General features: G+C 32.5%; 1 protein-coding gene across 3 annotated transcripts in view; it reads left to right on the top strand.

The window, feature by feature from the left end:
- Window positions 1-14,039, top strand: part of NALCN (sodium leak channel, non-selective) — a 277,480-nt gene that overhangs the window by 20,352 nt on the left and 243,089 nt on the right. For all 3 annotated transcript variants that reach the window (XM_039849049.1, XM_039849048.1, XM_039849051.1), the window contains exons 4-6: window positions 5,875-5,958; window positions 7,133-7,272; window positions 7,360-7,488. In XM_039849049.1, coding sequence (XP_039704983.1) covers window positions 5,875-5,958; window positions 7,133-7,272; window positions 7,360-7,488 — 353 coding nt within the window. The remainder of the gene's footprint in view (window positions 1-5,874; window positions 5,959-7,132; window positions 7,273-7,359; window positions 7,489-14,039) is intronic.

Genomic DNA, 14,039 nt, shown 5'->3' with positions numbered 1-14,039 from the left:
ATTTATTTATTGATTTTTTGATATTGAGTTGTATACATATATCAAATCATCTATTTGTGCACCTCAGATGTATGTAATTTTAATTGGCAATTATACAATAAAGCTGGAAAAAAACTTAAAACTTTTAATCAGACTTAGTTTTAGCAAAAAAAAAATCATCTGTCACAACTAATTTAAATATTATATAAATAATAATAATAATATTATTATTATCTTTGTATTTGTAAATTTGGTTTAGTTTTACAATTGCATGAGAAGTACATATGTATATAGATATTTAAGTTATCCCATAATAAATACATTAGCCCACATAGGGACTCTATAATAATCTTTTAGTTGACCACATGTGACTCATTATGTTACCATGCCTTTTTCGATTAATCTTACTTTAAAATTTTTAAAGCTTTATTAAGCACTTGTCTGCTAGAAAATATTTTTTGAGATAGTTTCATACTTTTTCTACCACTTCATTTGCCAACTACTGAAATTTTTACCTCTCAATCAATTTTGTAGTCTCTTTACCCAGAATAATTTGCAAATTTGTGCCGTGTTTGTTCACTTATGGAACTTACTTTTTTTCACACATATAAGGACATTATGAATATATAGATTACTCTTAATATGTTTCACATCATTTGGAACAGAGCTATACATCCTAGCTGTTCAAATATTAAATGTTTAATATGCACTGATTTTCAACTGAAATATTTCTCCTTAATAACTAAGGAGATTTAGTTATTAAGTAAGTAACTCTAGTATGTCATATGTCTTCTGCGTGGAAGAATATGTGTGAGTCGATGTACAGATATGTTAGAGATTTTGGGATTGCTGGTCTTTCATTTTTGGAAGAGTATTTTTCATACATAAAGCTGTATTAGTCCATAATAAAATATTTATAGAAGCAAACCAGTGTATTCTTGCCCATCCAGCATACACAACTTTAAAATTATACCTAGCCTGGTTTTGCAATGTTATGGTACATCTAAAAGTCATACCTAATGCTTAAGGTAATGTGATCTAATAATATCTAGGTTATAAAATTATCTGCAACGAACCAAACCCAGTAGCTTTATCTTTCAAAATGAAAGTACTGAAGCTGTAGTTTTCTAGTATTACGCTCTAATTTTATTGACTCAGTGGTTCGTCATATATGTTAAACTATGTATAAATTTTAATTTACTGTATTAAAATTTTAAGATACTTAGGATATAAGTATAATATGAACATAAGAGAGTTATATTCTTAAACCCAAGTACAATTTCTAGACATTCAGCAAACATTGATTGAACACTTACGATGAGCTCATAACTGCCCTGGGAGAAGGGATAAAACAGAGCAGAGCCCCTGTCCTCAGAGAAGGCCTGGCCCACTTTTGTACATGTAGGCACTTCTCATTTTTTGCATCCAATCTATTCCGGAAAATATGTTAGATACTATATTTTCAGAAAACAGGAGACTGTATTCCATTATTTTAAGTGGGAAAACTATGAATGCATTACAACAACCCCAACCAATATCTCCAAATATCACAAAATTAGTCTTAACACTAGATAACTCTCCACCTGCATTTTTCTGTATAATAACAGCACTTAAACACCCATTGCTCAATTATTTGTACTTACCTAATTCAGCAGTGGATGTTTTGTATACACTTAACCAAAACAGCAATATGTGCTCTGATAAGCAGAGAAATAATAGATTAAAGTACTATCTACCATATTTCGTTGAATCTGTGAGGTCATCAATTACAAGATGCAGCATCATTTTATATATCCTTAAGGAAGAAAAAAATGCTGCTAATTACAATTGGATTGTAAAATATAAAATTGTAAGTGATGCATCAATTATAAAATGCATTCTAATTCAGAAATGTTAAACTACATTGCAGGGGAAGAGATAATATATCTTAAAATTGGTGAAATAACAGCAAATAGACTAGAGTTGATAGTCTCAAGTCTTGAAAAGGTGAAAGGTCAAGGAGAAGATAGGGAGGGGAAAGTAGTGATGAACTTAACACTCATCCATTGTTAATAGGTTAATAATGGCAGCACAAGAGTTAGCCCAAAAGAACAAAACTATGCCTGCATTTTGCACATTATACCTTCTTGCAGGATTCATGGACAACTTAAATGCTTCCACTGGCACATGTGCAGATTCATTGTAGTGGTTCTTTTGAGGGCAGATATTTTTGCAAATATAAATAGCAAATATTTATATAGTGAGAATTCAGGCAGTGAGAAATAGAACTTTAGTATTTTGTGAAAATGCTGTAGTGATGGTTTGTAAAAGGTATGTGGGGAGGGAGCACAAAAAGGAATGAAACATTCTGCTTGGGGATATCATGGAATTTTTGAAGAAAGAAATGTGATGTGACGTCTTAAAGGTTGAGTAAATGTGGTCCATGTCACAGGCAAGAGGGGATGGAAGTAAAGGATTTCGCAGAGAAAGAAAAGGAATACTCTGAGACACAAAGTTGTGGGAACAGCCTGGTGCTTTGGAGAACACTAGTCAGGGGTAGCAGATGGGATGTTCACAGGGAGCAGCTGGAGAGGATTCTGTGAAGACAGGCCCAGCTGCACAGTGAAGGGCCTTGCATGGAGTTCAGACTGCATTCCGTGGTCAGTAAAGATGCCTGGGGTATTTGAAACCAAGAGTGACATGATCTGATTCGTATTTGGGAAGTTTGCTGTGGGGGTAACTTGCTGATGCATTACAGGAGAGAAATTGAAGCAGAAAGTCCTCCCAGCAAGAAATGTCTTAAAAAATTTTTGTTAGAGGAATGTATTTGTTTTAAGGATTTCACATATTCTATAATGTTTCTCAAGCTTGAAAGTATCTGACAATTAATTCCCACTTTCCAATAATTTGTTTCTAATTGCTTCTACCACTAATTCATGTTCTGAGAAGCATTCTCATTTACCAAATCCTTTAGAGTCAAAAATGAACCACTTGGGAGATGTATGTTTGCATTGTCACAGAGTGTCTGATGTATTGCAGACTATGAGTTCTTCAGACAATTCTCTGTTGTCTATTGTTTATCTGACAAGAAACCTAAGTAAAAGTAACATGCATCCTCCGAGCATTCTTGAAGTAATAAATAATAATGCTAAGACACAGTGACAGATGGACCCTGGGAACTCAGAACTATAAATCATGTACTCATGAAACTATACCAGTGCCTATCATTTTATAACTGCAGACTATATCCCTATAAACGACTTCAGGTAAATGTGTTTGGTTTCTCTGCTTGTTAAATACTTGCATGGCAATTTACGTTACTTTCTTATACTTTATAATTGATTGGCAGCCTCCGAGTGTTTACCTTTATATAAATGGACAGACAGCTCTTGAATAATCCATCTCCCTAGCCATTAGCACGCTGATTTCTGCCCATAGCTCAAGCATCTTTGCCCTCCATTTCCAGTTGATGCAAGAAACAAATTAAAACCTTTCTTTCAGGTTAGAAACATGTAAATTAAAAAAGATAAGATAAATATGTTAGACACAAAATGTAATATGAGATTATATTTCAGAGTGCCAGGTTTTGAAGTCTGTCTTCTGTTTATTAAGAGGTATTTGAGACTTGTGGAGCCTTAGTGATTATTGATTGATGTATCATTTTCAATTTGGTTATATTTACAAGTACATTATAATGCACAAATCATGTAAATCTTGACCTGATTACTATTTGCATGGTATATAGGCTCTGCTTATTCGAACTATACTAATCCAGAAAACATCCAAAAGTTATTTCATAATTTCATATGTGGTCTTTCATGATCCCATAGGAAAGAGGCTTAACTTTAAGGTACTCATCTTTAAAGGTATTATGTACAAGTTTCTCTTTGAAGGAACAATATCAAGAGTTTCCGTGAATGAATGGATGACGAGGTGCCTTCATAAAGCATATGAATTGACTTTTTACTGTATGCATTATAATGTGTGAAAGCTCTCTAAGACATGGTTTATGTGCTTATCTTGTCATTCATTTAATATCTGTTGTATGTCACTCATTGTACTAGGTGCTGGGAATACTACCCAAAACAGTTTAAAGTCTCAAGATGTTAATCATTTTCAGAACATACTCAAACATTTACAATGGGTGATAGACTTTTTTTTTAAGGTAACACCAGAAAATACGTTTAGAGAAGATTTAAGTAGGAAACCCAAACTTAACAATTACATCCAATAAATCGGAGGGACTAAAATATAAATTCATTAAACCATCAGATGGGGACTACAAAGGACTGTTCTGTAAATTACGCAATATGAATATTATTTAAATACTTGAGCTGAGTTGCCAATTGTTGCACGATGTATGAGTTACAGTACTGGTCAGATTAGGCTGTGGTCAGATCGAAATGTAGAGGAAAAAGGTGGTACAGACAGAACAATGAACACTAAAGAGCAAAAGCTTTAAAAAAAGATGAGAAAAATCGGAGTTTTTGTATGCCAGGTTTCTAAACGCTGCTGATTAAAGAATTTTTTATTAAACATTTTTATAAATAATAAGTGACTCAAAAATATGAACCAAAAAATAATATGTAAAACTTATGCCCAGAGATTATTTCACATATTCAACCAAGACCAGAAAAAGAAGCCAGTTATAAATAACCATTACATACCACCTAGCAGGTGATGGTCTTGTTGGCTAGCAGGTAAATGCCACTGTGAATTTCTTGAAAATCTAAAGAAGACAACATTCCAAACAATGCAACTAAAATTACATCCTAACTCAAAAATAGTTTCCTATATTACACAGCAGAAGTTTCGCTAAGCCAGTTTTTATAATATGAGGTCATTTAAAATTAGAATGTGTTTGCATGCTTTTGTTGTATTCTGGTTCCCCACCAGGGCATCTAAAATTATTTAAAATAATCCATCTGTTTATATAGTTCAAAATATACTTTAAGTCAGCTTCGCAACATCAGTTTTCTTAGCAAAAAGATTTGTATAGTAAATAAGAAACAAAAATTCAGCCAACTCTGTTATTGATAGCTTTACATTTTGAGTTTGTGGGGCTCACATTTTTAAATATTATTTTATTTAGGCCAACTGACAAAATATTTGTTGTTAAAACTAAAATGGTAACCTTTAAAAAAACAATTTTGAAAATTCATTAAAAAAATGTAACACATGAACATTAATCAGAAGAGATATGTATAGATACACTGTGAAAAGTATGTCTCTTCCACCCTTGCCTCTTGGCCACTTCTGTTCCCCTCTCAGGAAAATAGCACTGTTTATCCTCATTTTTTGCATTTTGAATAATCTCCAATATAATGGAAGTGCTCATCTTACATCTTTTTTAATATAATTTGTTACTAAAGCAAATTATGAACAATAAAAGAGGTTAATTATAGTGACACTCATGTAATAATGTATAATGATATATAAAAGCAATGAAATAATAAAACTATTGGGAAAAATACCATATAAACTCATCCTATTTGGTTGTCTGTGCACTCACTAATCTTTAATTGCTCTTTTTCCTGCCTAGCATTTACTTTTAATTGTTCCTATTTTAAAATTGTTCTCTGCCGAATGCCATAAAATTTCAGTTTTTACTTTTAAATTTCTTTGTATCTTTTAAACAATCACAACTATGCTTATTAGTTCTTAAAATAAAGATCAAATGATATTTTTCTCTCTTTTTGCTTAAAATGTAAGTAAAGAACACATTTACTTAATGAAAGTCAGTTTAAAAATATGCATGTTTATTTTTCTACATAAACATCAATATATACTATACTGTATATTTTACATTTTTTAAAATTAGTTTTTACTGAATTAACATTTGACTATTTCCTCCACAGATATTTTTTTTGAAATTATTTATTTTGCCTTATAATGCCATGTGAAATTTATTTTTAGGGGGATAGTTCCTATGTGAAAGATCGCTGGTGTGTTTTTGATGGATTCATGGTCTTTTGCCTTTGGGTTTCATTGGTGTTGCAGGTAATTAAAAACTTTTAAATTACAAGGGGATGTTTTCCAAAGTGGGCATTATTTAGCATTGAAAATCTAAACAATTATATTAAAGAATATATATCAAATGTCATTGTGTAATTTTCTATATCATGTTATTTAAGTGTTTATTAATAAAAAGCCCAACATTTTAATCATTGTCAGCCTCATTTGCATATTATTTATTAAACAGAAATGAAATTCAATACAATAGAAAATTATTTCTTACTGAGCAGATATAAAAAATATAGTCATGAAAAGAGGAAAGAACTTAGGTGAGATTTCTGTATTTGTAGAATAAAAATATTGAATTTAAAAATGAAAATTTCAGTCTTTTATGTGACTGAACTCTCATTAAGTACTGCTAAAAACATATATAGATCCATTGGGATACATATTGATTAACATAAAATCTATATTGCAGATAGAAAATGCTTTACTAGAGAAATAGGGAACATATATTAAAAACCTCTAAGGGAGGAATTTCATTTGAAAATGGTAGAATTTATTGCCATGCTTTCAATCAGGGTTAATTTTTACATTTAATTCAACCAAAGTTACTATATTCTTCATTTAAAAATTCAGAATAAAATAAATTCACAGTTCCTCCTGCTCATCCTTGTGCTTTTGATAAACTATCTTTATTTTGATTAAGCTCACTTCTCCAACAGTCTAATTTATCTTGCATATTTTTTCCATTTAATAACTATTGTATGTTTGACAAATATTTTCTAATTATTACTTTGCCTCATAAATGATGCAATTCTTTTTCACATTTTTTATAATATTTTAATCTTTTCTTTATTATACCATTTTCTAGATATTCAAAAAGTTCCACCAAAGAACATGTATGATTAGTGAGGAAGACTTAGCACACTTATTCTGTATTTTAAGTCGACACTGTTTTTATAATAAAAACTGTGCCTTGATGAATTAGGCAGGAAATGAACACGATTAATGGCATTTTCATTAGTTTATGTATTTGTTTCTCTTAAGAGAGCTCTAGCTTCAAAATGTACTCAAAAGAAAATTGATTTCAATAGAAAATGAGGTAGGGCAAAGTTCAGAGTACAGGATCTACCTCCTGAAGCTGTCTGTATATGCCATGACTACAGACAATGCTAAGGGAAAGTCTAAACTTGTTTATTCTCCTGTAAATTTACAGGTATTTGAAATTGCTGATATAGTTGATCAGATGTCACCTTGGGGAATGTTGAGGATCCCAAGGCCACTAATTATGATCAGAGCATTCCGAATTTATTTCCGATTTGAACTACCAAGGACCAGAATTACAAATATTTTAAAGTAAGCACTATTTTTACCTACATTAAAGGGGAAAGTTTATGACACTCTTTTTAAGTTTTATTTACTTTACCTTATTTTTCCTCCTAGGCGATCAGGAGAACAAATATGGAGTGTTTCAATTTTCCTACTTTTCTTTCTACTTCTTTATGGAATTTTAGGAGTACAGATGTTTGGAACATTTACGTATCATTGTGTAGTAAATGACACAAAACCAGGGTAAGTTTAACTACTAACTGCATTTTAATCTAGGTGATTAACAAGGATGTTTCTGTAATTCTCACGAGAAAAATCTGTGTCTAAATTTTTTTAAAGTAATTAAGTACTCTCTTTTCTATATTTTGTGCTTCCTCAAAATTGTTTTGTCCAAGTTTTTAAAGACAACTATTCAAGAGAAGCCAGCCTGAAAGATGTAACCCTGTGGGAAAGTAGATTAAGCAAATTCAAAGTGTACGCTTAGAAATTGTCCTCTGTGGCAAAATGGAGAGTGTGCGAACCTAACACCATCAGAGTAAAATAATATGGGAATGGAAAATGGTATAACTACTTTGAAAAACAATTGGGCAGTTTCCTAAAAAGTCGAACAGATACCTACCATATATTCCATTTATTCTATTCCAGGTATTCAACCAAGAGAAATGAAAATATATGTCCATACAAAGACATATACATAGTGACTTTATTTGCAATGGCCCCAAACTGGTAACAACTCAAATTTCCATCATTAAATAAATGGATAAATAAATTGTGGTATATCCAAATAGTAAATATTACTGAGCAATAAAAAAATATGAGATATTGATATAAACAACATCTTGTATGAATCACAAAATAATTATTCTGAATGAATGAAACCATATTTAAAAAAAGATTGCATATTTTGTGATTCCATTTATATAAAATTTTAGAAAATACAGTGTTGTCTATAATAATAGATAATATGCCTGGGGATAGGATTGGGGTAGGAATCTCCAAGGGATCACCAAAGGGCACAGGAAAGCTTTGGGGTTGATTGATATGTTCATTATCTTAACTGTGGTTCTGTACACATGTTAAAATTTATCAAATTGCACATTTTAATACGTGCAGTTTATTGTATGCTAAGTATATCTTACTAAAACTGTTTAGAAATGCTTTGGCGTAAAGTAGAAATTTAATTTTCTTCACCTGGTCAGTCAGTTGTTCTAGTAGCACGACTTATTGTGTGCTATTCCCTACTGAAGTCACTGCTACCTTCCTCATTTATGAAATTCTTGTCTATATTTGGATCGGTACCTATGGTCTCTACTGTGCTTGATTGATCTGTTTGACTATCCCTTCACCAATATTATACTCTGGAACACATCTAAATTACAACTTGGCTTTATGCACAGGGTCACTATTTCCACCTCCCAGCCTTACATAGGCTCAGGACCCTGTCTTCTGCCTCATGTGGCATTAAAACCCAAACTCTCAGATAATGGATAATGAGCCCCCATTTATACCACCATTTTGCCAACTCATGTACTTACCTACCTCCAGTTTTTAGTTCCCTCTTAAATTTTGAACTTTTGGAAAGTGTCTTTCTTTCTTGTGAGCCTAGATATACATTTTCGAATGGTATTGTTTATCTAGTTGCTTGTAGTGGAAGGAGTAGAATTTAATGTAGCCCATCTTGCCAAAACTAGCACACTGGTGCTCATGGCAATTTTTTCCCCCATTTTCCTCATTACACTGTGAGGTCCTTGAGGACACATATGGGAGACTTGTGGAGAATAGTCATCTTCTTATTGCCAGTACCTAGTATCCTACCATAGAGTAAGCACTTAGCAGCTATTTACTGAAGGCATGGTTGCTGATATATTTTATTTAGACAGATAATAACATTATGACACATTGATAAGGAAGAGGAAATTTAAAAAAAAAGGAACAGAGAAAGAAAAGCAAGTTGATAAAGGGACAAAGGAGAAATAGTTAAAATATAGAAAAGCTACGTTAAAATTGGAGAAAAACTGTGGTACGAGCACAGGATAGGAAAGTCAAAGGAAACGGTGAGTAAGGGAGTTGACTGAGTGGGTGACAGAGGAGACAAATGAGTGAAAAAAAACCTGTAGGCAGATTTTTTTTAAGTGTATGTAGGCTGTAGAATATGTCTAAATTGTTCCATGAATGAATATGAAGATGGAAAAAGATGTCGTGTGGGCAGGAGACAATAGACAATAGAAGTGAAGAACAGAAAAAAAGCTTCTGGATAAGAAGGCAACTGTGATAGCAGCAGTGGGTATGGTAGGCTGGTTTAAAGTTACCATTTTATTAAAAACCAAGTCAGAATGTGAGAATTCTAAAGCTTGCTAACATGGCTAGGAGATCAGATATCATGCTGACAAACTACATTTTGAGACATAAAATATAATATAAATTGGGAAGACATGCCTGAGTGCCTCCTAAACTCAGCCCTTGAATCACTTTAGTAAGTACTCTTCACCGGCTCCATCCTGTATTCAGCACGAAGAAATAAATGTCTTTGAAAAAAATATTAAAAGACCTTTTGCATTCTGGATATTAGCTCCAGCTCATTACTTTATCCTAATACTTTGAATATTTTCATAAATGTCGGCAGAATTTTCAGTTACTGGAGACATAGCTGTTATGGGGGAATGTCTGCATTTTCTCTTTCTCGCATTTGTAAAATCTGTTCAACAGCATTATGTACATACACATACATTTTGCCTTCTTTTTATGTGATTCTTAATTTACTATTTGAGAGGAAAATGCGTAACTAGCTACATGGTAGTAATGTTGCTCATAAAAACAGTTTATATCATTTTCCTTTTAATTTTCAGTTCAATATTAACTGGATTTTAAAGTCTTACTCATAACCAGTAAAATTGTTGATGCCATTTTACCATAATTTCCAGCGCAGACATTAATTTATCTTATTTTTAGAGACTCAAAAAAAGTCAAAAGTCAAAATGAAACACATAAAAATCCCAATTAAAATTTTTTCCAACTGTTTTCCTTTTGTTGCTTCTTAAATAGAAATTTCTCAGAAACATCTCTGAGTCAGATGTTAAGCTGCAGTATGATGGTTTTGTTTCCAGCAATCAGTGTTGCCAGTGCAATCATGACCTCATTTCTCTTAAGCGTTGTCTGTTAAGAATTATTCCAATTTCTGCTTAATTGATTTGCATGTATTATACCCTAATAACGGGAGAGTTTTCAGGCAAAGAGGTGTATGTTCAGAAACCTGTATATCCTGGGTTTCACGACTGACCTCTGGAATTGATTATGTTTAATCTGTAAGGCAAACAGGATAAATAAAGAAGCAACTCAATACATGCAGTTTTGCTTTTAAATGGAGCTGATTTCTTTTAAAGCAGATGGAATGGAATTTAGCTATGTCCTCAATAGCATTAACTAGTAAAGCTCTAGATTTTTCTTCAATAATGAATGATGACCTAAGGCAATTATGGAACAAGTAATGAGATTTGACTAAACAAAGCAATTCATAAATTAAAGAAAGCTGAGAAGAGCAATGGCCTGTGGCAGAAACAGGTGTGGCAAAATGCCATATGTAATGGCAGAAATCTCTCCGAAACTAGAAGAACAAAGTATAAAAATGAGTTGGTGGGAGAAACAGAAAAGATGAAGACTTACCCGATACCTCATTATCGATCCTGAGAAAGAAGAGAAATTTTTTCATAGCTTGGTGTCAAATAATGAGATATTATTCCCAAGAGTGAAATAATGAGAAAAACTTTAAGGTAAGTAAATGTTTACTCTATAAAAGTATATAGTATACTTTTATACTATTCTTTTAGTATAGTACTAAAAGTATATAGTATACTTTTATACTATTCTTTTAGTATAGTATAGTATATATGAAAGTTTACTATACAGAGTGTAGGTTTTAACCAGTTTGGTAAATATTTGTGATGGCTGGAGCGTTTGCTTTAAGGCTCAGAGGTATGAGGTGACAAATCACAAATGCCCAGGACAATTCTAGTGTATCCCTGGTATTTCAGAATAATTACTGACAGCTTCCTTTTTCATCTAAAGAGAGTCTCAGTATGGACAAAATATTCTATGGTATGGTCACCCTGCCCAGAGGCAGCTTATAGGGTTTGGTGGTATTATATAAAATATCACTAAGACTTAGACTAGAGACAATAGAACTTGAATTTTGGCCAGTTTTTTATTGCTGACCCAAATAACATTTAAGTTTACTCTTTAGGGTACTTAGAAAATGGAAATATAAGAAGTTTGGATAAATGCATATTAGAAACATGTTCTTTAAAATATTTAAGTAAGAAATGATCATACTCTGATGATTCATGCAGATGTCTAATTAAATTAGTAGCACCATTTGTGGAGCACCTATTAAATCTCAGATACTTTGCTTTAAAAACTAATTTTTAGAACAATCTGAAAGGAATTATTACCCCATTTTGCAGATGAAGATACGTCCCGAAGAGGTTAAATATGTTCATGTGCTAAGAGAGAGCAGGGATTTGAACTCAAACATAATTTCCAAGACCATGCTTGTTCTGTCATTTGAGCAACTTCTACAATATTATAATCACACATTCGTAAACCTATGTGCACATACATATCCACATGACTATACATAAACTTTTCATATGTCGTAGAGAAAATTAAAGTCCATGTTACATCTGGTTTCTATCTCTATGTAGCTGTTATGGTCCAAGAGATTCTATCTCATCTGAATCTATAAAATAGTGATATTTGTTATATTTGTGTTACTCCACTTACTGCTTTTAAAATTGTTGCGCATATCCATCTTAAAGATGTGAACCACATGAGCCACCAGTTAAATCAACTGTTCATTTAATAATTTTAAAAAATTAAATCTAAGAAAATATTTCAGAATAAATCAAACTCCTGTGTAAAAATTAATACCAGCATGATTTCCATCAGAAATAACAAAAATATTTATGGGAGTCCTTAGTATAAAAATGAAAATCTTACAGTTTGACAAAGGCTCTAAAAGAAATCAAGTGATTTCTTTAGATCAATTACAGTATAGCACTTCTATTGATCTTATGTTTACTTCCCCAAAAGAGGATAATGTACTAATATAAGTTATAAGACTATTATTTATTATTAGTGGTAAATAACCTTTATTGAACAATTGGTGTCAGTTATTTTCTTACTTAATCCTTATAAAAACCTGATAAGTTAGTTGTAGTTTTACACTTTATATTATGGCCAAGGAAATTGAAGCTCGGTAAGGTTAAGTAAGATGTCCAAGATGAAACAGCTTATAAGTGGCAGAAGCAGGATTTAAGCCCTCTTCTCTCTGATGCCAGTCTCTATGCTTTTAACTATTCAATTGTAATTTGGTCAAATTATGTGAAATGAACAAGTACATATCCAAAATGTTTTAATAAAATGTTCAGTTGCCCTTCAGTTATAAGGAGCACGTGCTTAGGAGACAAGTTTTAAATGAAGAGTATGAGTAAATGTTTAAGACTGCTTATTTTAGGACTCGATTCTGAAATGACATACTGGAACTTCTGAACAGACTATGTGAATGTGAAATGAGGAACCCTGCAATTTCAGCCCCTTGCGATCATGTTTATTGGCGTTGTCTCTTTAGAAATCATATATGGTATCATTTTGATATCTCAGTTTCTACCAAACCAGCCTGCTTTTCCGAAGCCATCGTGACATGGGGTGACTATAGCAGCACTAGCAGCACATTTTGGGAATTCTATTCTAGGATGAAATCTCTTTGATAGAGAAATTGCCTGGAGAACTCAGTAAAAATGTAAACTCCTAGCCCCATCTGTGGAATCATACCTATAGGGCTGAGTTATCAGAACTGACCAGGTTAGTAGTCAGTGATTTAAAACCTTAGTTTTACACTGAAATTCCCCAAAGATATGTTATAGAGTAGAACACAAAATCTGCATGGCTTTTAAAAAGATAAATCTTGAGTCTTCAAAGAAATGTTAAGCTTTTAACTAACTGCTACAGCTCCACCTTGGGGTGACTTGAGTTTCCTCTTACCTTAAGGCCATTTCCTGGAAAAGTCTAAAGAGCACAAGAGTTAAGAGTCTCTTGTCATTCTCACAAATAGCAGGTTGTCCAAGTGTTCTGGGAACTGCAGGGCAATCATCTCAATTTTATTAATTCAGTGACTCATGTATTTTTAGATCTAGAGTTTGGATTGGGCAAGTACACTTCCTGGTTGAGAGTGTCTGGGGACAGAGGCTTTGGTGCTTTCTAAATTCTTCCCTGGCCTTCACTTTTTTAAAAAAGTTAACATTATTGAGGTGGCATTGATTAATAAAATCATATAGGTTTCAAATGTACAATTCAATAATATATCATATGTGTGTTGCATTGTGTGTTCGACACCCAAAGTTAAATTTTCTTCCATCAACATATTTTTGACTCTCTCTACATCAACGTACCTCCCCCTCCCCCCTTCCCTCTGGTAACCACTAAACTATTGTCTGTGTCCGTGACTCTGCTTATTCGTCATGTTCATTTGTTGCTCTCAGTTTTATATTAAAACACTTAACAAAATGGCTATTGAAGGAAAGTACTTCAATATAATAAAGGCCAACCATATATGACAAACCTTCAGTTAGCATCATACTTAATAGTGAAAAACTAAGAACTTTGCCTCTAAGATCAGGAACAATACAAGACTATCCCCTATGACCACTATTATTCAGTATAGTGTTGGAAGTTCTAGCTAGAGCAATCAGGCAAGAGAAAGAAATAAAAGGCATCCAAATTGGTAATTAATAAGTCAAGTT

This window comes from Pteropus medius, unplaced genomic scaffold (assembly GCF_902729225.1).
Source record: "Pteropus medius unplaced genomic scaffold, Ma_sr-lr_union100, whole genome shotgun sequence".
NCBI lineage: Eukaryota > Metazoa > Chordata > Mammalia > Chiroptera > Pteropodidae > Pteropus > Pteropus medius.
This window is presented reverse-complemented; position numbering and strand designations above follow the sequence as displayed.